At 41.0% G+C, this 22,300-nt stretch overlaps 1 protein-coding gene across 1 annotated transcript in view; it reads right to left on the bottom strand.

Annotated features, from left to right (window-relative positions):
* Window positions 1–1,917: 1,917 nt before the first annotated feature.
* The window catches only part of LOC142760110 (beta-soluble NSF attachment protein), a 31,494-nt gene continuing 11,111 nt past the window's right edge, over window positions 1,918–22,300 (bottom strand). The window contains exons 3-11 of the mRNA XM_075863056.1: window positions 18,106–18,222; window positions 14,709–14,755; window positions 13,022–13,099; window positions 11,147–11,202; window positions 8,275–8,359; window positions 7,692–7,796; window positions 5,901–5,969; window positions 5,677–5,727; window positions 1,918–4,408 (exon numbers count right to left, since the gene is read on the bottom strand). Of these exons, the coding sequence (XP_075719171.1) occupies window positions 4,304–4,408; window positions 5,677–5,727; window positions 5,901–5,969; window positions 7,692–7,796; window positions 8,275–8,359; window positions 11,147–11,202; window positions 13,022–13,099; window positions 14,709–14,755; window positions 18,106–18,222 (713 nt within the window). The 3' untranslated portion in view covers window positions 1,918–4,303. The remainder of the gene's footprint in view (window positions 4,409–5,676; window positions 5,728–5,900; window positions 5,970–7,691; window positions 7,797–8,274; window positions 8,360–11,146; window positions 11,203–13,021; window positions 13,100–14,708; window positions 14,756–18,105; window positions 18,223–22,300) is intronic.

Raw genomic sequence — 22,300 nt, 5'->3', positions numbered from 1 at the left:
CAAATGCCAAAACAGGGGCACACTCGAATAATAATGATCACAGTACAGGTGGTACCCCTTGTGAAGCAGAGGCTGCATTATCTCCCACACGATCTTACTGCTGGTGGAAAGATCAGGGGGGCATCCAGGAACATTTATTGTGCGGTCCCGCCCTTCATAAATCCTGAAGGCGGTGGTATATCCTGACCCGCTTTCACACAATTTGTAGAGCTTAACGCCATATCTTGCCCTTTTTGAAGGTAGATATTGGCGAAAGCTAAGTCTGCCATGAAAGTTGAGGAGGGATTCGTCCACACTTACATTCTGCTCAGGGGTGTACAGTTGCAGAAATAAATTATTCAGGGAATTTATTAGCGGTCTTATTTTGAACAACCGATCCCGGTTTGCATCGGTACTTGGGCGGGCATGTGCGTGGTCATTGAAGTGGAGGAACCTCATTATTGTCTCATAACGAGACCTGGGCATTACTGCAGAATATACTGGGGTGGCTTGGGCGGGTCTTGTTGACCAGTAAGACCTAATGGAGGGCTTTTTGACAATACCCATATTTAGGGTGAGCCCCAAAAAAAATTTTCATTCCAGCAAATTAGTGGGCGTCCAATCTCTGGCATGGGTGGATGAAGGTTTCTGCCTTATATATTGAGTGGCATATAAATTTGTTTCGTGGACAATCTGATTTAGGATGTCGTCCGTTATAAATAAATGGAAGTAACCCATTTGGACAAAATTTGTATTGTCCACGGTTATGCCAGGAGTGGCCGTAAATCAGTGGATTCTAGGCCCAAAAGAAGGGGCAGGTGCCCATACAAGAGCCTGGACTGAAGGGACCAGGCTGTCCCATGCTACAGCGCTACTTGGCCCTGCGCTTTCATGTTCTGCAGTTTCAACTGCATCAGGGACAACGTCCCCTGAAGATGAACCTGAAGTGACGCTGTCATCGTCACTACCTAAAACAGGTTCCATCTCGGACGCCATCTCTGATGCGGTCTCCGACTCAGACCACAGCATGGCGTATGCCTCCTCGGCGCTAAACAACTTCCTCGCCATAACGTAACTAACACTAACTAAACAATTTTTTTAATTTTTTTTTTATAAAACACACAAACTAACTGCTATATATATCTACACTACCACTAACAAAAAAATAAACCGCTATTGCTATATATATTATATATATGTGGATATATATATAATTATATACTCCCTACCTGCCTATTCTAATAGAATAAAAGATAGAAAGGTAGATATATAGAAAAAAAGATAGATGGATAGATAGATAGAAATCTATCTATACAGAGAATGTTTTATAGTGTAACTGTATTTTTTGTGTAACTGTAATCTTCTGGCAGCAATTCTCCCGAGTCTCTTCTTCTCCTCAAACTGAAACAATGTTTGAGGAGAAGAAAAGAGGCAGGAGATTTGCTGCCAGAAAAGTCAAAATAAAACAAATGTGGTCGCTGTGATAGGTTTTTACAGCGACCACATGTTCAGGGACCATCAGATTGGTCCCTGATACTCTGCCCAGAGCTGTTGGTAACAGCGTGGGCACAGGGCTGTGTGCACGCGATCGCGTGCACACTGTTTTCTATGCAGAAATGCATGTGATCGCTGTGATTGGTTGTCACAGCGATCACATGTTCAGGGGCCAAAAGATTGACCCCTGACATTCTGCCCAGTGCCCATGGCTGTTAGCAACAGCCAGGGCATAGAGCTGTGTGCACGCGATCGCGCGTGCACAGTCTCTGAAGTGCCGCCGTAAATAGTCTATACGGCGGACTTCAGAGACCCTGACCGCTGGCCGTATACATACGGCCAGCGGTTGGGAACCTGTTAAAGTTAACGTATCTAATTTCTGTATAGAACTTTTTTCTTGACCTACTGATGTGAGAAGGGAAAAAAAAACAAAAACACAATTCATTGCTGTTGCATACTGTCACTTTATTAACTGTACAATGTGCACACAAAAAGACACAGTATTTCCTGCTTAGTTATTAGATATTGGTTACATAATTATACACCGAGAAGGAAGACAGATTGTCCATTATATAGGTTGGAAAACGCAGCATGACATTTTGCACAACAGCTGACACATGCCGTCCACTATCTCATAGGATATCCAGAAAATCTAACAATCTACCAAGACACACAGGACGAGACACAAGACTACAAAAACTATTGCATCATATTACTGTGACAGAGTAGTATGCATATTCTCACAACTGTGCAAAAATACTGTTTTCTGATCATCTCAAATGAAAAATTACCACGTAAAGGAAAATAGTCTCACAAAAGTCAATAAAAGTACGAAACAGTCAGAGGCTTCAGAAGTGACGTCCCAAGTATAAAATGGGCTGTGCTAAGTGAATCACAAAAAGAAACAAAAAAAAAAAACACACATACAAATACTAGATAAAGACAAAAATAAAATCTTATTACCACTTCATGTTCTGCTATATTGTAAATCATTTCATGTCATATAAAATAATAGAGCAATGACTGTATCCTGAAAGAATTTCATATGAACATGGTCAAATATGCCTGCTGCCTACGCACAGTGAAAGCAGACAATATTCATCATCTAGAAAAATAATTTAAAAAAACACATTTCTGGTGCTCCGATTGGCTGGATTTGAACAACTCAAGCCAACCAAAGCTCCGCCTCCACTATTCGTAAGATCACATAGGACAATTGCTAGTCATCCAAATAATTCTCCTCACCCACAGTGGGCACACAAGCCATTTATATACGGTTGGCCCTTGAAACTGTCTCAGAGGGGGGAAAAAAAACACAATCTTGTTGCCCATAGCAACCAGCGTCAATGTTTCTTTTTAAAGTGTCGTTTAATCGTTAAATCTAGATACTAATTGGTTGATATGGACAAGTCGACCAGTGTTTCCGAGACTATTTCGATCGATGAGGTCAAGAGTATCCTCCTAGACCAGAGACTAAGGCTAGGGCTTGGGATCCACAGCAAGGCAGTCGTGTTCAAAATGCAAGCTTGACGCTAATTCAATGTTTCCCTATGGGAACCATGTTGGTTTTGTAGCAAGGTTGCTAGCAACTTTTTCCCTCAGGGAAACATGCTAATCCCACAATGTTACCAGCACATACCAAGCAGCGGTAGCCTAATACAGAATAACATACCCGCTACATACAATATATTAGCCAAATACACAATTCTACCCCATTGGTAGCCCAATAAAATAACCCTTATCTAATATATTTCTTTTTTTTATATGTTTTTATATAACATTTCCTTCCAAACCTTCCTAGTCCAACCAAGACTAAAATGTATGAAAACAATGTTTCCTACATGATGTATGAAAAATGCTAAATAATATATGGGCAAGAGCTAATGTGAAGGTATCCTGGGTGTAACACATACAAGAAAAATAATATCACCCCTATATCAGTTATCAGACCACTATACAAAGTATAGAAGATATCCAGGTTACACACATCATATTTTACATATTTATTTGGAGTTCAAACAAAGAAGCCCTTATACTGTATATGACTAAGGCCTGATAAAGACAATTACCATGTCTTCTAAGTGACGCAATTCAGAATCAGTGGCCCACAGCTGTACCATGAGTTATACTGCAGTGCTACATCGCCTATGTAAGCAGATAAGTCTTTTTTTATTTTTTAAATCTGATTACTAAAAAATACAGGAAGTGTGGTTTGAGCGCTGCCAAGTCTCATTACCCATTCTCTACCCCCAACTCAGATCCAATTCAGCCATGAGTCAAAGACCTAAGCAAGTAGACTGGATTGGCAGCAGTAGAGAAATAAAGCAGCCCGGCAGCACTTACTTTATGCCATTCCTTACTCATCTTGCATTATTAATCAGATTTTTAGAAAATGTTTCTTAAATGTCACCTGTACTGAAACCCAGGTAATAGACTCGGCCTTATGGGAGAATCACTCCTCTTTTCCTATACTTATATGCTTATAAGCCATGGCCAACAATCATTAGGCACCAAGTTTAATTTATTTCAATGGTTATTATATTAGGACAGCCCACATAATGGCTGCTTCCACTGTGCAGAAACAAGGGGGACATTCTAAAAAGAAGAATAATTACACTTACTCAGTTATTGGCTTTACACAATAATAATTATCTCCATTCTAAATTTTACATAATTTATTTACTATGAAATCCCTTCAGTGCTCGATGACATGCAGCCATTAACATCGTGTTGTACTACGGACTAGACTGGCACTGAAATGTAAAAGTAAATTGAAACTGCAGAGACTGGAACAGAGAGGGACCAGACATGTATTCACTAATTCCCGTCCTCATTTCAAGTCTCCATCACCATCTCCTTGGATTGATTTCTTGATGCGAAGTAACATGGTTGTCAGCCATTGATCCAAACGAGATATGGAATCAAATTCCTTCACCTGCAATGTGAAAAAAAAATCGTGTTACCGTATTTTTGCCCGAAATGTATATTAATGTTATACTGGTTTACTAATCTGAAAATTAGAGATGAGAGATTCGTCTTGCATTAATTATCGATTTTACAGGTTTGAGATTTGCTTTTGGCAAATGTAAGAAAATAGGCCGAGCAATTCTTTCCATCTCTAATCAGGCTATTTTATGACATTTAACAGTCTGACTGAGGTGGTCACAACCCCGCCCCTTTTACTGGCAACGATATCCACGTCATCTTGTTCACCACTAGCAGCTCTGCTTCTACAATAAAAACAAAAAAACAGTCCCATATGGTCATCCATGCCCACCCGGTCACATGTTCAACTCCTAAGTACAAAGTAAAACATATTCTTGCTTTCCTCTGAATGAATCTGCTGCTGCTGCTTTAGGTAAAATATATAAAGATCAAACAAGGACCAAAAATGTGTTAATGTTCGCTTGAAATTTTTCTAAAGCAGAAAAGGATAAACTATAATAATGTGGTGCCCCTGTGAGCGCTACGTTCACATAATAGATGGCCTGTATTCTGCTAACGCCGCCCTGTAAGGCACAGGCATGGAATTTGGTTACACTGCAGGTTCATCATTGGACTTGCTCCAATGTACTTCCATAAGAAAAACTACACATTAGGTAATTGAATTTTTAGCAAAGTTCAGCCCTGTTCACATCAAGTTTTTTTCCTTCCGTCGGAGGTATAGGTTGGTAGGAGTCCCGACGTATACCGTTGACGGAAGGTACTGACGTATCCCACTTTATTGGCATACAGTGGGATACGTTGCCTAAACTACCAGGGCACAACACTACTTTAAGGGCTGAGCCCGGGGTAAGCCCCTGACATCACTGTCCATATATGGACAGTGATGTCAGAGGCTATCAAATTACGGAGTCCCCAGTCTAAGCATTGCAAGCGCTCTGGCCGGGGACTACTATCTTAAGAAAGTCCTTGACAACACCGTCCATATATGGACAGACATTAGGAGCTTTGTAATGCGAGAATCCCTGGCCAGAGTGTCAGCAACGCTCCTAGAGGAAGCCCCTGACATCACTATAGGATGGAGAGGCTTTAGTGCAGCAACAGCTGTTTATATGTGGCCCCCTCTACATCGCTGTATGAAAATCAGGAACACTAACACAGAATTAAAGCAAACAGGTCAACAGTAAGTGACATAACTTGCAATTTCACGGCAGATGAGCACCATTTATTGGACAAGGAGCAAAAATGAATGTTACTTACAGCTTCAGTATATGCTTCACTGTTCTGTTCTTCATGAGCTTCTAGCAATTTCTGAGGAGAAAAAATTGATAGCCTGTCTGTAAGCACACGATGTTCCAGATAGCACGTCTGATCAAAAATGCCTCCCATCCCTTACCTCCAAATCACATGTGCCAACCTACTATCCTATTGCCACATCCCCTTAAATCTCATTCACTACCCTGGCGACGCCTGCACACACTGACCTTTATTAGTTTACATTCCCTTGAATCTGAAAATGCCGGGAACATTTCTTCATATTTCTCCACTGCAAGCTGAAAAACAACATGAGACCAGTCATAATCCCGTGCAAAATATCTGATGTGTGTGCCTCGGATCAAAGGAGGAGCAAAGAGAGTTCTCTGGAGAAGACTATACTATACTGTCATGTCAAGTTGTATACTGCATGGACATTGCTGTTCATTGCACTGCATATTATATGTACACTGCTATGTGACATTTATCGTATGGTCACTACTGTATAACGCGTGTTACCGCCATGTCTGACTGTATTGTGTGTGTGTGTGTGTGTGTGTGTGTGTGTGTGTGTGTGTGTGTGTGTGTGTGTGTGTGTGTGTGTGTGTGTGTGTGTGTGTGTGTGTTGTCCGAGTGCTCTAATTTCCTCCCATACTCAAAATAAATAAATATAAAACGTATAGGTAGGTTAACTGGCTTCCTACAAAATCTACCCTAGTGTGCAAGTATCCGAGATAGGAAACCCGATTGGGGACGGATGTGAATGTTCACAATTTGTGTACAGCACTGCAGAATACAGTATGTTGGTGCTATAGAGCAACAGTAGTGCACATATATTCATTTATTTCTGTATTACTGTATGGACACTTCTGTAGCTGACATTTATCCTATGGTCACTAATGTACATTGTATGAACACGGTTGTGGCAGGAATTCCTTCATGGCTTCTAAAGCGGCAATGCTCTTAAAGGGAACGTGTCAGGAAATTTTTTTATCATATTGCTTTTAATATGATATTAACATAAATTTTATTTATTTGTGTTCTCATGTTCTACTTTTTACATTGTTCTTACTTTTACTTCTCTATGGGGGCTGACATTTTTTTTCCATCTCTGTATGTGTCGATTAACGACACATACAGAGATGGAATACGGCACATACAACCACATAGAGAATGCGTACGGGAGCCGTTCCCACACAGACCAAAACGAAGCTCGTTCGCAGAGCGAAACCCGGCGCCATTTTCATGTGGACCGGAAGCCGCTCCCGGACAGTAAGATGACGACTTCCGGCCGCGGCTTCCGGCCATATGTTCAAGGAAGCGAAGGCGCGAGGAATAGGAGCGGGGGCGGCAGGAGAAGGTAATTTATGTTCGTGTATGTGATGTGTGTAATATGTTGATGTTATACTGTCTGCTGAGCACTGTATCTAATCCTCGTACACTGTGCAGTCGCTCAGAAAATGGCGGCACACAGCGTAGGAGGTTTGAAGATTCAATCCCCTCCTTCTCCTGGCACTAGGAGGGGGGATTGTGTGAGGACACTAGAAAGAGTAGGTCTGCCCCAAATTTGCAGTATAAAGCAATGAGGTTGCTTTACCACATTGACCATGCTGCAATTTTGGGAACTGCTCCCTATAGTGGCCAGCACATGGAAATGTTATAAATTCGAATCTAATTTATAATATTTCCTGACTTGTGAAAAAATTAAACAATGTGTAATCACTTAAATAATAATAGTTTAACTAAAAAAAAAATAATTCTAGCGACACATTCCCTTTAAGTGGCACCGATGTGGGACTAGTATGCCATTTGTGGGCACTATTTGGAACAATTCAGGGTGTCACAAGGTGTGAATGACATTACTGCGGGATTCAGGTCCATCTCATGACTGAATAATCCAGCTTAGTATTGACTCATGACCCAGGTGTTTTCTTCCTGCCGTCATAAGTTTTCCATAAATTGCTCTAACCCTGATAATTCTTTGCATTGATCTGATCATTGACTACATAAAATGTGCTCACCTTAGCATTCAGTTCATCTACAATGAAATGGCAGAGTGCAGCTTTGAAGAAATATTCTTTCGCACTATACTTCAGCAGAGGATTATCCATTGTGCTAGTACCGACCTAGGAAAAAGAAGAACTTGGATTGAGAATTAAATCAACAATATTTAGAGTAGATGGGGCTTCTACATTTGGACCGCTCACACTTTTACTGAACCAAACTTAGAGCACCATAGGGATTTATGTAGGTTCAATAGAGCCACGAGGTGTTTCAGGTGTTACATTTGGTATACGGACTATTAAACAATGGTACATTAGTCCCATCTGGTTGAAACCTTAGTCCTAAACATGCCATAGAAGTGATTGGTGAGAAAGCCCCAGTCGCTGTTCTTGCTGTAGACAGAGCCGCACACATTCTACTAAAAGGATGATATATATTGGAAAAGCGCAGTAAGCACCCCGCTCTACTTGCTTATTTGGCAATTGTCATGTGTAAACAGGTGACATCATGGATCATATGTCCGGCAGGTAAACCTGTAGGCAATAAGACATTTCAGAACGAACACTTACATCCAATGTTTATTGCTACACCAGTACAAACCTGTTCATAGATTTCTACTGCTTTTTGATACTGTTCCAGCTGAGCTGCGTATGCAGCCACTTTTAGCAGACACTTGTTCGCAGAGCTGAAATAAAAAACGAAACATACAGAAATGTTCAAACGCCATGTCACACTTTTTATGTGTAATCTACAGAAAACGTAACTTGTGGTAAATACATTGTATGACTTACCTTATACTGATCCTAAGTAACAGCCTGTATTACAGGCCAGAGCTGCATTCACAATTCTGCTGATTGTTATTAGAAACGGTTAATATTTAAATAGCTCCTATAATTCAGTGGGACATAAGATCACTGTAGAGCACCCAGTGTTAAAATTCAATACAAAGTAAGCTCTGTGCAGACACTAAGCCAGCAGCATGCAGCTCTGAAGCCTACAGAACTGTGAGTACAGCTCATTTGCTACTAATACTATTAGTCTGTATAATATTGCTAAGTAATGCAATGTATTTAAAGAACATGATCACCTTTGGACACCATTAACAGAAGCTAAACATATAGTAAATGAAAGATCTATAATAATTAAAGATGATTCTGTCAGACATGTAAAACCTTTATTTGAAGTGTATAAGAGGCCAGTCAAGGGTTAAACTAGCAGGAGCTTAGTGTCCTTACTATATGTGCCCCAGAAGCCGACTGCAGGGGCCTACATGCTGCTTCTCCTTACTACCTGAACAGGCGAGAAGCAGATTCTAAAAAGGGACCCCACACCCCCATCTGCAGACTCATGAACCAGCATTAGGGTGTATTTAAATTATAGCTTTTTTTTTTTTTTTGCGTGCTTCTTGTAACAACATTTTTGTAAATTGGTATTGCCACAATTGTTCAAAAAATTATGGAAAAAAAGAGCCACAAAACCAAAATTCAGATATGCTAAGAGAATGCAGACAAGATAGGAGAACCTCACACTTAGAGAACCTTTCACCTGCCCAAACATGTACAGCTGAGTGCACCATGTAATAGGCACTGCTGCACAAACCTTGTCTCGCTTAAAAAAAAAAAAAATTCTATCCTCTTCCATTATTTAGATATCAGTTCCATTATATTTGGCGCCCAATATGTAAATAACCCTCTGTACGGTCAATGGGACGTGTCTTTATTTCTAAATGGCATGTGGGCGTGTTACCGCTCCTCCACTGTCCAATCAGCTACGGACAGTGTGAGAGCAGCTTTTGCTGTGTGATCTCTCTCGCAAGATCACACAGTCTTGTAGTTCTGCAGAGAGAATGTGCGCACGCCGGTTCGCGCACACATCTCAGACGTTGCCGCTCCCAACGATATTCCCACCGCCACACAACAGAAGACGAGAAGATCTACTCACATCCAGCATCGTCGGGAGCGGCAACGTCAGAGATGTGAGTGCGTGACTGAGCGTGTACTCTGCAGAACGACAAGACTGATCTCGCGAGGGAGATCACACAGCACAAACCGCTTTCATACTGTCCATAGCGGATTGGACAGTGTCAGAGCGATAAGTAACATGCCCCCATGCCACTTAGAAATAAAGAAACGCCCCATTGACAGTTGAGGGGGTATTTGCATTATCGGGCGCCAAATATAATGGAACCGATATCTAACGGAGGAGGATAAAAAAAAATTAAGTGACACAAGGTTATTGCAGCACTGCCCATTACATGGTGCACTAGGCTGCACATGTATAGGCAGGTTGGCGAAAGGTTCTCTTTAAGCTGGCCAGACACTTTAGGCAACTGTCATTCTCCCCAACTTCAAGTGCATATGGGGAAAGCCTAAACGTCACCAGATGTCCTTTGTTGGCGGGCATTCTTGGTCCTTAGAAAAGGGGTACTCCACTAGCAGACTGCGAACGCCAGTTGTCCGAACCAATGGCGTTGCCGGGCGACTGCTACTTTCAACTGTATCTGTGGCAGAACAGAGAGCTATTCGCTCCATGCCCTTTCACTCAGCTACAGGCCACGATAGGCCTGAAGCCTATAAAACGCTGTGACAGGACCCCTGCGCAGGCCGGCGTGATTATGTCACTGCATCACGCCGTCCTACGCAAAGGTCCCGTCTCTGCATCTCATAGGCTTCAGACCTAAGGCGGCCTGCTGTGGAGCTCCGTTTGTCACGGGAGTGGGGCTAGTGTGTACCAATTCTTTATTTCTTTAAGGGGCACTATCTACAAGGGGGCAAGTGTGCCCCTATCTAGAAGAAGGGCCTGAGTGGTCCTAAATACGAGGGGAAAGTGTAGGGCACTATCTATGAGGGAGAACTGTAGGGCACTATCTATAAGGGGCATTGTCTGCAGGGGGCACTGTGTGGCAACTATCTTCAAAGGGCACTTTGTGTGGCACTATCTAAAGGGGGAACTGTGAGGCACTCTCTATAAGTGACTTTGTGGTAGATAAACCTCAGAATTTCTGCAGCAGATCCACGGGTCGGAATGGCTTACGGCCATTCTGACCCGTATGAATACAGCCTTACTGTTATTGTTCAAATCGGTCCTACACTTTGCGGCAGACGCAGGTAAATGGACCTTCATTAAAAATAGTTGAGTACCCCTGCACTAGGAGATCAGGTCTCTGGTTAATATCTTATCTTCATCTCCCCCTTTGACAAACATGCACAGCCGATCCAAGCATGCATGTTTAGGGCGGAAATTAGGGAACATCTCTGTTGGTTAAATTAATGTTCAAATGTCAGCTATCTAAAGAGTGTATGGTCCGCTTTAGTCGCCCACCTGACATTCAGAAGCATCATGTTCCTGCCAGAACTCCAGTTTAACACTAGACTGACATGCAGAGGAGTCAAAATACCAAACCGCTTTATACATACCGGGTAGTAACAATAAAAAGGAAAAATAACACGGCAAATCAAACCACAACATTTACCTATTGGACTCTTCCCCCTTATAGTAATCTGCGGACTGCTCATAATGTGCAACAGCCTATAAAAAAATATAAAAAACACAAAAAAAGACAGTAAGAATATCAATGCAAAGCAAACACCTAACTCTTCTATCTATATTCCACCAATTTTCTTTACATTAGTCTTAATAGGAAGCTAGTCAGAACCGACCAAATGTTTTTCAGTGTTGCAATATATTATATATAGTAATGACTATTTCAATGTACCGCTGATCTATAATTGTTTTTATTAATAAACACATGTATTATATATATTTATATATTAACTTGAAACCAGAGCTACTGTATATGCACAAGGGCTGGATACTTATTGAAGACTTAACTTTTAATAATAATTAGGTATAAGTGTAAGAAATGATTGTTTACAATTTGTGGTCACCAATAGCAATTAGTCAAAGGCGGGCGAGGAGTCTAGTGTTCACATGGCCAGTTGTCACATTGGCATCTTCAGACTTTTTAGCTCTAATACGCTAGTGTGTTAACTTAAACTCACCCCTAACAGTAGTGTATTAAGCGGAGCGACCTCCCTCAAAAAAGGAGACCCCAGATAACATTTTCAAACCTATCCCTGCTTCTAGCACAATGTCCCTTTGGTAGCATTCAATCTCCTATGCATTTCACCGGATGCTGACCGGCTCGTCAGGGAGAGCAGCAGAATGATAGATTTGGGAGCAAACTGTAAAGAGAAGAGGCAGAATCTTGCTGCATCAGCGACCAATTGCATCTAAGAAACTCGACCCTCTACCGTGATGTCACACACCGATCTCCAATCAGCAAGCAGCTAGCGGACAGTTACAATGGAGACTTTACAGCGCATCTCCTTGTGGCTCGATCAAGTGTACAGTGGAGGTTCCCCTATACTAAAAAAAACTCTCATGCTCGTACCTTCTGTCAATTGGGTAGTGGGAGTCTGAAGTTGGATTTTTCAAAGCGCTGGTAGACACAAAAAAATAAATATGACTTTGGTATGTTTGTGTGTCACTACTAAAATATGGGTGACTCTGATGTTGTCTGGGTTCATGCAGCATAATTGTCCCTTGGTTCACCATACCTTTCAATAGGTCTTCTCTGCTATACCCTCATATCATGTTTATACGGCATTAATAATCTGAGAGTACCTCCGATGTTCTCTGGCATCCCAGAGGAGCATGAATGCTACTATAGGGACATTGGGCTAGGACAGGGTATAGTTTCAAGATTAGTATCTGGGTTCGCCCCTTCCCATGGCAGTTGTTCCACTTGATACACTACTGTTAGGGACAAGATTCAAGGGGCAAACTAGCGCATTAGGGCAAGAAAGGCACCATTGACCGGCTAGAAAATCTGAAGCTACCCTGATGCCCACGTGATGACTTGTCACTCGGACACTAATCCTTTTCTGCCTTGGACTGCTGGTTGACAATTGTACACATTTGAATTTACTTGGATAATCGCTGTATGATAATCTCTTAACTTTTATTAATTCAGTGACAGCGGGTCCTGCATGTCTCCGACACACAGGATCAAGCGGTTACCGACCACATTGAAGTTCATAAATTAGATGTAATGGATAACAGGTGGATCCTTCATGTCAGAGACATGCAGAACCAGCTGACACTAAACCCGTCAGTGCCACTGACCAGATGGATTCAGATCTCAGCACAAGATACAGCTGCTCTGTATGCAGAATACAAACCAGCTGTAGCTCAAAAAAATTTACATTTTTATTTAAAAAAAATAAAAACCACACAAAATTTCAAGGTGCACATAGCCTTTAATACAATCTACGACAGTAAATATTTCTTACACGGGTGACGTCACCATCTTTGTGTACAATGGTAGCAGTGATTATAAACTTACTTTTTCAATATCTACAAGTTCAGTTTCATATATTTCTGCAATTGTAATGTGATGCTTAGCAGCAATCGTAAACCTTCCCTGCATAAGAAAAGAGCAGATATTCATTGCTATAGGATCAACATGCAACGATCGACATATTAGTACAAATATCTATAGACTAAATCTGTAATTCTGTCCTCTCCCCTAGCAATATGATGTAATAATTTGCAAAGCACACACAACATAAACCATAGTAACTTTATACGATATAAAAACATAAAAAACAGTTGTAGGAGGCCAAACTTTTGCTTATGATTTACTTTTTGTGGATCCGGAGTGAAGTTACTAGGGGACCAGCAAATTTTTTTTTGCATCGTACTTTTTATTTTAGATGTCCAGTGCCCCCATAACAGTGACAGCAGCTACAGTTAGTCACTTATTCTATTTGCTCTACAGATAAAGCCAGCTGTCTCCCCGCTCTGGTACATTGAAATATACTTTCACTGGTGTAGGAAAATTTTCTAAACCATCTGCAACCACAGCATAGACTGTGCATTAATCCATGTGGTATCGCTACAATCGCAGAATGTTTTTTTTTATTAAAAGCAGTTAAAAAAAAAATCGTTCTTTTAAATTAAATGTAAAAACCTCCTTAATGCCAAGTTAGGCTCTGTTCACATCTGCATCAGGGCTTTCCATTGTTCCGCTCCATCATAGGAGCAGAAAAAAAAAAAAAAAAAAAAAAAAAAAAAAGAGCCCAACGAAACCCATTGACTTCGATAAGTTCCCGTTGGGTTTGCGTCACAATATCTGTGGATTTTGCCCAGCATGCTGCCCTATTGTGTCTGTTATAAGCTATAGAATCTGCAATGGAGCGTCTGATGCACATAATGGAAAACAACGTGATTTCTAAAAATTGCAAGTTCTGGTGTGATTTTTCAACAGCAAACCAAACCATTCACTTCAAATACTTATCAGAATGTGAAAGACTTTTATGATGATCAATTTCTCGAATTTAAAAAAAAACAAAAAAAACCCAACTTATATAGGAGTCTCCACGTTGCAATAGCTCCAGCTAAAAATAGTGGTGATAATACTATACACGCCCAAACCTTTTAACAGAAAATAAAATAACATACTTTCCATATGTTGTGTTGCTGTGCAGTAAACAAGCGCGTCCTACACAATTTTAGTGCGTTTGAAATGTAAATCTGCTACTTTCTCTGTAGCTTCCAATAGTAATGCAATAACCCGTGTACGGGTGTGAAAAACTTTCAGCAAATCTTGAACCAACTAAAACGCATTGAAGCCACAAATCCATACACACAAATGAACAAATGAACCAATACTGGACCCCAGATCATGCAAATCAAAGGCGTTCGACAGAAAATATCCGTAAAAGCGTCGCAGAGAACGTTGTTGGCAGTCTACAGTACCTACGGTTGTACACGGGCTGGTTTCAGATGGGCGTGACATGACTGCATTTTAATGTCCGTATTACAAAAGCAACATTTAGACCGGATGGCTTTACAAACATTGATCATCATAGGGTTCTATGGTGATTATTGACCAGACCAGTATAACTGTGGGGTTCTGCAGCTATGGACATTAAAATGTAGCTCTATTATGGCCGCCAGTCGCCCTAAAACCGATATGTTCCGCTATATTTACTTGAGCAGTGGGAAATCTAGAGAAGGTTATTCCTTACCATATCTGTGTAAATATCGATGGCTGCATTTAAGCAGTTGATGGCCTCTGATGTTAGCAATTGGAAGAGACAATGAAAAGCAAAGTGACCAAATTATGCAAGAATAGAAATATTACGGAGATAAAATAAAAATGTCCAGAATGAAACAGACAGGTTATTTAGAACGCAAAATAGTAAAAACAGTTTTTAGAAAGTTTCCCTCTCTATTCATCTCATAAATACGATTGTAGAATGGGATTAGTGCTGGAAGAAGATCAATAGCTGATATAAAAGTACCGACAAGTCTACTTCTAGTGTTTGGCTGGCCCCACTGTTAATCCACAGACCCTAATATCATAGTTGTAGCCAAATACCCCTGTCACTCCATACACGTCACATAAAAACATGGAGGACGCCAGCTATGGAGGATGGACTTGTTAACAGTAAACATAACTCTATACCATATATCTGCATTTCCTATAATAGGGCCCATTCACTTCCCTGGACATCTCCATTATAATGTCCATCCCTCTATATAGGAGTCAAATGGTGTTCTTCCCACAGGATCACAAGTACTGATAGATATTTGCAGTAAAGAAGGTATTGGACAGGTATGGAAGATTTGCCAGTGTCATGGCTTTGCCCCATAAGAACTATGGCTGGAGCCCCTGGTAACCAGTGGTGGCAGAACGTAACACCCTATAGCCTGATGTGGAAAGACCCCTGTGCTTTGCAGGCCGTGCTGACCTACAGATTCTACACGCTTAAAAAATCTACGAAAATGGCAACTGAATAATTTCCTTTCTGCCACATTAAAGGGTTGTTCCCAAGATAAATTTCCATATTCCAAGCCCTATTCATGTAAAAATAAACATTTTTCTAAATATCTTCAGTTTCCTGTAGTGCAGTGTTTTGAAGTTACGCCATTCTCTGAAGTGCAACTCATTTATTTAGTTGTGCCGGTCATTTCTATGGAAACGACCACCATCGCCGTTTTCTTAGGTCGCGCCAGCGCACTTTTCCCATCAATCTTCTCAAGCGTGAGCGCGCATAACCTACGCACTCACGTTTCATGCCGGCACTTCATCCTCCCAATTATTATCAGATGCCACACACTGCGCTTGCTCCCCCCTTGTTATCTCTATATGCTTATATAGAGAAAACTTAGAGAGTTTTGGAACAAGCACATTTTGTTGGCATTGTATTATAGCAGTCTCGGGAGCGTGCAGATACACCAAGCATCGTTGTGATTCTATTACAGCGCCGCGTGCTGGTGAAGTGTGATATACACACAGATATTTAGTAAAAAAAAACAAAAAAAAAAAAACATCTTAGATTGAAATTGATGAAAGAATAATATTTTCATTACAATAAATATATTAAGTGGAAAATTATTAATATGTAAAATATAAAAATTTAAAAAAAAGGGTCAACTTGGAAATAACCCTTTAAGGGTGGAATCACAGATCGCGTACTTGTTGTGGAATTCACACCGAAACTCCAAGACAAAGCACAGTACAATGTTAGTGAATTGCATTTTCCAATCCGCAGCTTGCCCTATATGTTGCGGAAATGGTGAGGATTTTTACGCCAGGGTTCATTCATTGCGATGCATGGAATAATAATCCACGACTAACTTCAACTAGGTCCAAAATCTGCATGCGGATTTCGGTACAGATATTTAGGTCAGTTTCACAGTGTTATTTTAATATGCGAGCCTAACAAGGGGGAAAAACGATCTAGGAGTCCCTTGTTGATATGGAAAAGTGGTTCTAGGCTGACCTATGTTTTTGCAGGAAATAGATGATTTCACGGAGCAGCCACATTATTCAGCAGTGTTAGAGACAATTATCAATGACCCAATACTCAGATTAATATACAGGGTGGGCCATTTATATGGATACACCTAAATAAAATGGGAATGGTTGGTGAAATTAACTTCCTGTTTGTGGCACATTAGTATATGGGAGGGGGGAAACTTTTCAAGCTGGGTGTTGACCATGGCGGCCATTTTTAAGTTTTTTCAATGGGAAGAGGGTCATGTGACACATCAAACTTAGAGAATTTCACAAGAAAAACAATGGTGTGCTTGGTTTTAACGTTACTTTATTCTTTCATGAGTTATTTACAAGTTTCTGACCACTTATAAAATGTGTTCAAAGTGCTGCCCATTGTGTTGGATTGTCAATGCAACCCTCTTCTCCCACTCTTCACACACTGATAGCAACACCGCAGAAGAAATGCTAGCACAGGCTTCCAGTATCCGTAGTTTCAGTTGCTGCACATCTCGTATCTTCACAGCACAGACAATTGCCTTCCGATGACCCCAAAGATAAAAGTCTATGGGGGTCAGATCGGGAGACCTAGGGGGCCATTCAACTGGCCCACGACGAGCAATCCACTTTCCAGGAAACTGTTCATCTAGGAATGCTCGGGCAGCACTTTGAACACATTTTATAAGTCGTCAGAAACTTGTAAATAACTCATGAAAGAATAAAGTAACGTTAAAACCAAGCACACCATTGTTTTTCTTGTGAAATTCTCGATAAGTTTGATGTGTCACATGACCCTCTTCCCATTGAAAAAACTTCAAAATGGCCGCCATGGTCAACACCCAACTTGAAAAGTTTCCCCCCTCCCATATACTAATGTGCCACAAACAGGAAGTTAATATCACCAACCATTCCCATTTTATTTAGGTGTATCCATATAAATGGCCCACCCTGTATTTCAACATACCATACATATAGGGATTCTCTAGGGCAGGATGACTAAAACTGTACTCACCAACCATTAGAACAGCTCATAATTCCTAACATAGTATCTAGTCCATATACAAAAAAAGTTCACCTCAAACACGTCAATCTCTTTTTTTTTTGCCACTAAAGTTCTATTGTTGCTTGTTAGGGTTGGACAAGGCACCCCAGAAGAATGGTGCAGTTGCATTTGCCTTGTATAAGGTCAATCTGAATTCAATTTCTCAACCAGTTTCTCAAAGTAAATCAATGTTAGACACCCATCTGTAGACAGCACTGTTTTGGAGTTGTTGCTCCTCATCAGTACATTACAGAACGGAGGAAATTATCTGTTGTCCATGAATGAAACCTAAATAAACACACACATATACATACTACCCACCCTAAATCTGTGATGGCAAAAATCAGTGCCCGGGGACTAAAATAACAAACGGGAGCACTTCAAGGCTGGACTCATTTAGCTTGATTTACGTTGCCTTGAAGCCCAATTATATGGAGTAGACTTTAAACAGTACATGTGGGAATTTCTCTTTGACTGATGTTGTCCTTATCGGATATGAATATCATCTATGATATCTTGGATAAATATAATAGGAAATAAATCATTGTGAATGTTGGAACAGGTGGAGCACTTCATGCACATTATACATGCAGAAAGTTACCTTGAGGATCAGCTTTCTTGTATGCATTCCCAGCATCAACAAAACTTGTGGCCGAGTCATGTTTACTCTGAAGCTGCATGTGTAGCTTGGCCGCCTGACAAAATGCATTTCCTGCAGCTAGAAAATAGGATAAAAGATATTAAGCAGACATTGAGAGAAGGAAAAAAAAAAGCAACCACACCTTTTTCCGTCAATAGAAAACCTGACTACCTAGAACTAACATTATGAATATTTAATAGTTTCTCTTACCACGACTCGACTTACCATGACCTTTTATGAAAATAACCAGATCTTTGAAGGTCATTTATTAAATCGTAGAGATGTCACGATCTCTGAAATGCCCTGACCTACAATAGATATGACTATTTTACATAAAGAGCACCCCCCCCCCCCTCAACTTGAGAAATGTCTAAATAGAAATGTTTTCATCTTTTTCCAGGACCACTAAAATGCTGCCATCATTACAACTGGCACAGGGGCTATTCTGCATGGTTACAAATCTCCTTTGGCATGCTTGAAGGGTGACCTACTTTACTACCTCATGCATGTTATGACCATTACTATATTAAAGCGGTTGTCCGGGGACCAAAAAAAATAAAAAAATACCTCAAATACTATACTCATCTGTTCTTTATTCTCCCCTCCAGTACTTTGAGGAGAGTTCCCATTCGATTGCAAACCCTCATTAACTCTGGTCAATTGGTGTTCCATTAGCCAGCTGTGCATCACAGCAAAAAAAAAAATCCCATCTAACCTTGCAGCCTTAATGTGTCCGATGCACCCTCCGTCCCGCCCACATTATACATAGCCCTGCCCCCTATTCTTACAAAGGAGGAGAAGCAACGTAAATCAGGTTGGGAGGAAACAGAAGTATAGGGGAAAGGAGCAGCTAGACGGGCGGGCTTGGATTAGCAAGCCCGATTTCTAATGTGACAAGTGCCAGGGCTGTGACGTACCGACACAAAAGTTGGGGAGGAGTGTTTAGTGGGTACGAGCCCATGTGGCAGAGGAACGAACGAGACTGCCGGATTATGAACATAAAAGAAGTGAAATGTTTGCAGACCGTTATTTACGGCCGGAGAAGGAGTTTAGGAGAGGGGAGAAATGCAATGAACTTTTGACAGCAGCGGCCAGCGAGGGGTGAAATGTTGGCGACAGGTTCCTTAAGATGTCAGTGTATCAATAAACACTGCTTGCTTCTTTTCTAGAAGTGCATGTTGACTTCCCAGGACGCACATGCATAGAATCACAACCACAGCTCAGTGAGCATGCTCAAGTCTTGGTGTCACTCTCAATAGACTCCTGTGCGACAAAACACCAACGGTCTCCTCCAAATTTCGCTTCAGCTTCAGAGCATAGTACCACTTTCTCCCACTTGTTGGGGTTCTGGCAGATGGACCCACACAGTTCAGACATTTATGAAATTCCACAGATCTGCCATAAATGGCTTTTGCTGAAAAGGTGTTTTCCAGGATAAAAAAAAAAAAAAAAGGGGGTGGGGTATTTTTTTCCCCCAGAAACAGAACCAACCTTGTCCATGGATTGTATCTGGAATCACAGCTCAGCCCTATCTATTCGAATGGGTGATCTGGTCTAGTTTGCCCCAGATCATAATGCAGGACCTTGTGCCGTCACCTGATCAAGGTGAAGATCTTACCATTGGTAACTTAATAAAATATTATAAAGTGGCACTATGTGACAAATTTACAGACATTAGAAAATGTGTCATTGAGAAAACAGTTGGTTATAAATCATGTGATGACCGTGAAAACAGGGAGCGAACACACTATTTGAGAGCTTTCTCAACGAGGATAATCACTTTTTAACTTTCAAGGAAGTGAAATAGTTTTATTCTAGCACTACTGAAAAGTGAGAAGAGTAGGAGAATGATGTCTAGTACGGCTGAAAAAAGGGACAGAAGTCAACATCAAAAACAAACTGGAGGATAAGGGAATAGCGTAAGCAAAATTATGCTCTGCAGAACTATGTAGTACGTTTGGATCATCAATCCAGTGTCAGCACTACTTTCATGTAAACACCAGACAATGATTTCCCAATCTATAGAACAGACTCGCAAGTGAATGCTACTGTCCAGTCACACCGGATCATACTGACCACCAAAACATCAGCAACAAGGACAAGATCAAGCAGCTACGGCAGGGTAAAAAAATTCAGAAAGGCTACATGCCCATGACAGTTTGTATTTTTCGGCCCATAAACTGATCCACAAAACACGGATGGCCTTCGCACGGCACAAGGATGCAATCCGAGTGGGGGACCGGGATTCAAAACTCAGAGCAAATCCTGTTCGTGTTTGGGGCAATGTCTCGCCCATTCACAGATGCAGTTCATAGAAAGGATGACCTGGAGTTGGAAAAAATAAGAAGTAGTGCAAATAAACTAATAAGGAGAATGGAGGTGCTTAGTTATAAAGAAACATTAAAAGAATTAAACTGATTTAGCCATAAAAAGTAAATATCCCAGTGAATAGGATCCATTGCTCCTGGGATATCTCCAACCACGACATAAATAACCCATGTCTATTATAGATTAGGGGGGAAAAAACTGTATGGATTACTATAATCTGCGGAGAATTTCAACAAGATTCATATATTTTGGAGCAAGCCTGCAGACCTCTTAAAAGGCACCAACCTTTCCATAAGCCTAGTGGCGGTGCCGTCTACAATAATAATTTGGGGTGGTTAACACATCCTCCAACATTTCCTAGTCCACAGATCTGGATGTGGATCTGTAGAAAGAATTAAAAAGTAGTGATAATAGTAAACCCAAAGAAAAGATGAATAATAGAAGAAGAATTTCTGCCATCAGCGTCTCTATAAAAACCCTTCTACAAGACTCGGCGTCAATGGGGAAATCTGAAGTTATGGGCTGTTTAGGAGCCTAAACTGGACGGACGTTGAAAAATGTCAAACAATTCCACCAATTCATCCAGACAGTGTAAGATAATGTGTATGAGGGATAATAGTTTTATTTTTTTGGTATAATTAGCGATTTATTTATTTTTGGTGGGAGGTGGAGAGGTCGTGGTTTAAAGTACTGACTGTTAAATACATGACTGTTAAAGTGCACGGTCAGCTTTATGGCAGATTTAAATTTATATAAGCAAAATTACTATCAAAAAGTTGAGTAAAGCCTCCGTTTGCAATTGCGTCAAGGGTTCGGCTTTTACAGGGTCCATGACCGATACCAGGGGCGTAACTTAAAAGCGCTGGGCACAACTTTTGAATGTGAAGGTTTACAGTGCTAATGGGAGAGATAGATGGAATAATTACAGGCATCTGTATAATGCCCACAGCGGTTCCTGCTCCCCTTTTTAACAATGCAAGAGAGGCTTTGGTCGTAGTACAATTGACTTGGCGACTGTACTGCCTAACGTGTTGGCCGCATTTTTTGCCACCTCTTAAAACTTCGGGCAGCAGATGCAGAGAAGATAACCCGATAGTGACTATTTAAAGGGAACCTGTCACCAGCATTTCACCTATTAAACCAGCAATACCAGGTGGTAGTGGGTGAAAATCATTTCTATATAACCTATAATCGTCTTCTTAGTCGGCTCTGCAGCTTTAGTATTCAGCTTTTTAGTGTTCCCACATCGTATGCTAATGAGCATAAAAGAGTCATATCTTTGTTTGAAAAGTGTCATATCTTCATTCCTCAAGCCTTTCCGAGTTTACCCCGCCTCATTACTTTTGATTGACAGCTCTTCACCTTCCCCCAGCACACACAATCCTGCGCTTGTGCATTGATGTCCTCTTCTGGTGTGAGCGTACAAGGGGACACCGGATTATTACGATAAAAAGCGCAAAATCTTTGCAGACCGTTATTTACAGTCGGAGGAGGAGTTTAGGAGAGGGGATAACGGTAATGAACTTTTTATAGCAGCGGCCAGTGAGGGAGAAGTAAAGTTCGATAAGTGAAATGCTGGTGACAGGTTCCCTTTAATAAAGTCTGACTGGTGCCTTAGCCGACAGTGCAGGCAGTAGTGAGTATGAAGTAGGAAGGCCTGAACTATTCTGGTATCACACATACAAATTTATTAAACCAGTGTATTATCCCAGCCTAACCCCCTCCTTACAAAGGAATCAGACTAAGGCTCTGTTCGCACTAGCGTTATGGTTTCCATTTTTTATAGGATTCTTGACAGATGACGAAATGGTTAGAAAAATTATTTTTT

The sequence above is a fragment of the Rhinoderma darwinii genome, chromosome 4 (assembly GCF_050947455.1).
Source record: "Rhinoderma darwinii isolate aRhiDar2 chromosome 4, aRhiDar2.hap1, whole genome shotgun sequence".
Lineage (NCBI taxonomy): Eukaryota > Metazoa > Chordata > Amphibia > Anura > Rhinodermatidae > Rhinoderma > Rhinoderma darwinii.
Note: the sequence above shows the minus strand (reverse complement) of the source record. Positions and strands in the feature narration are given on the sequence as shown.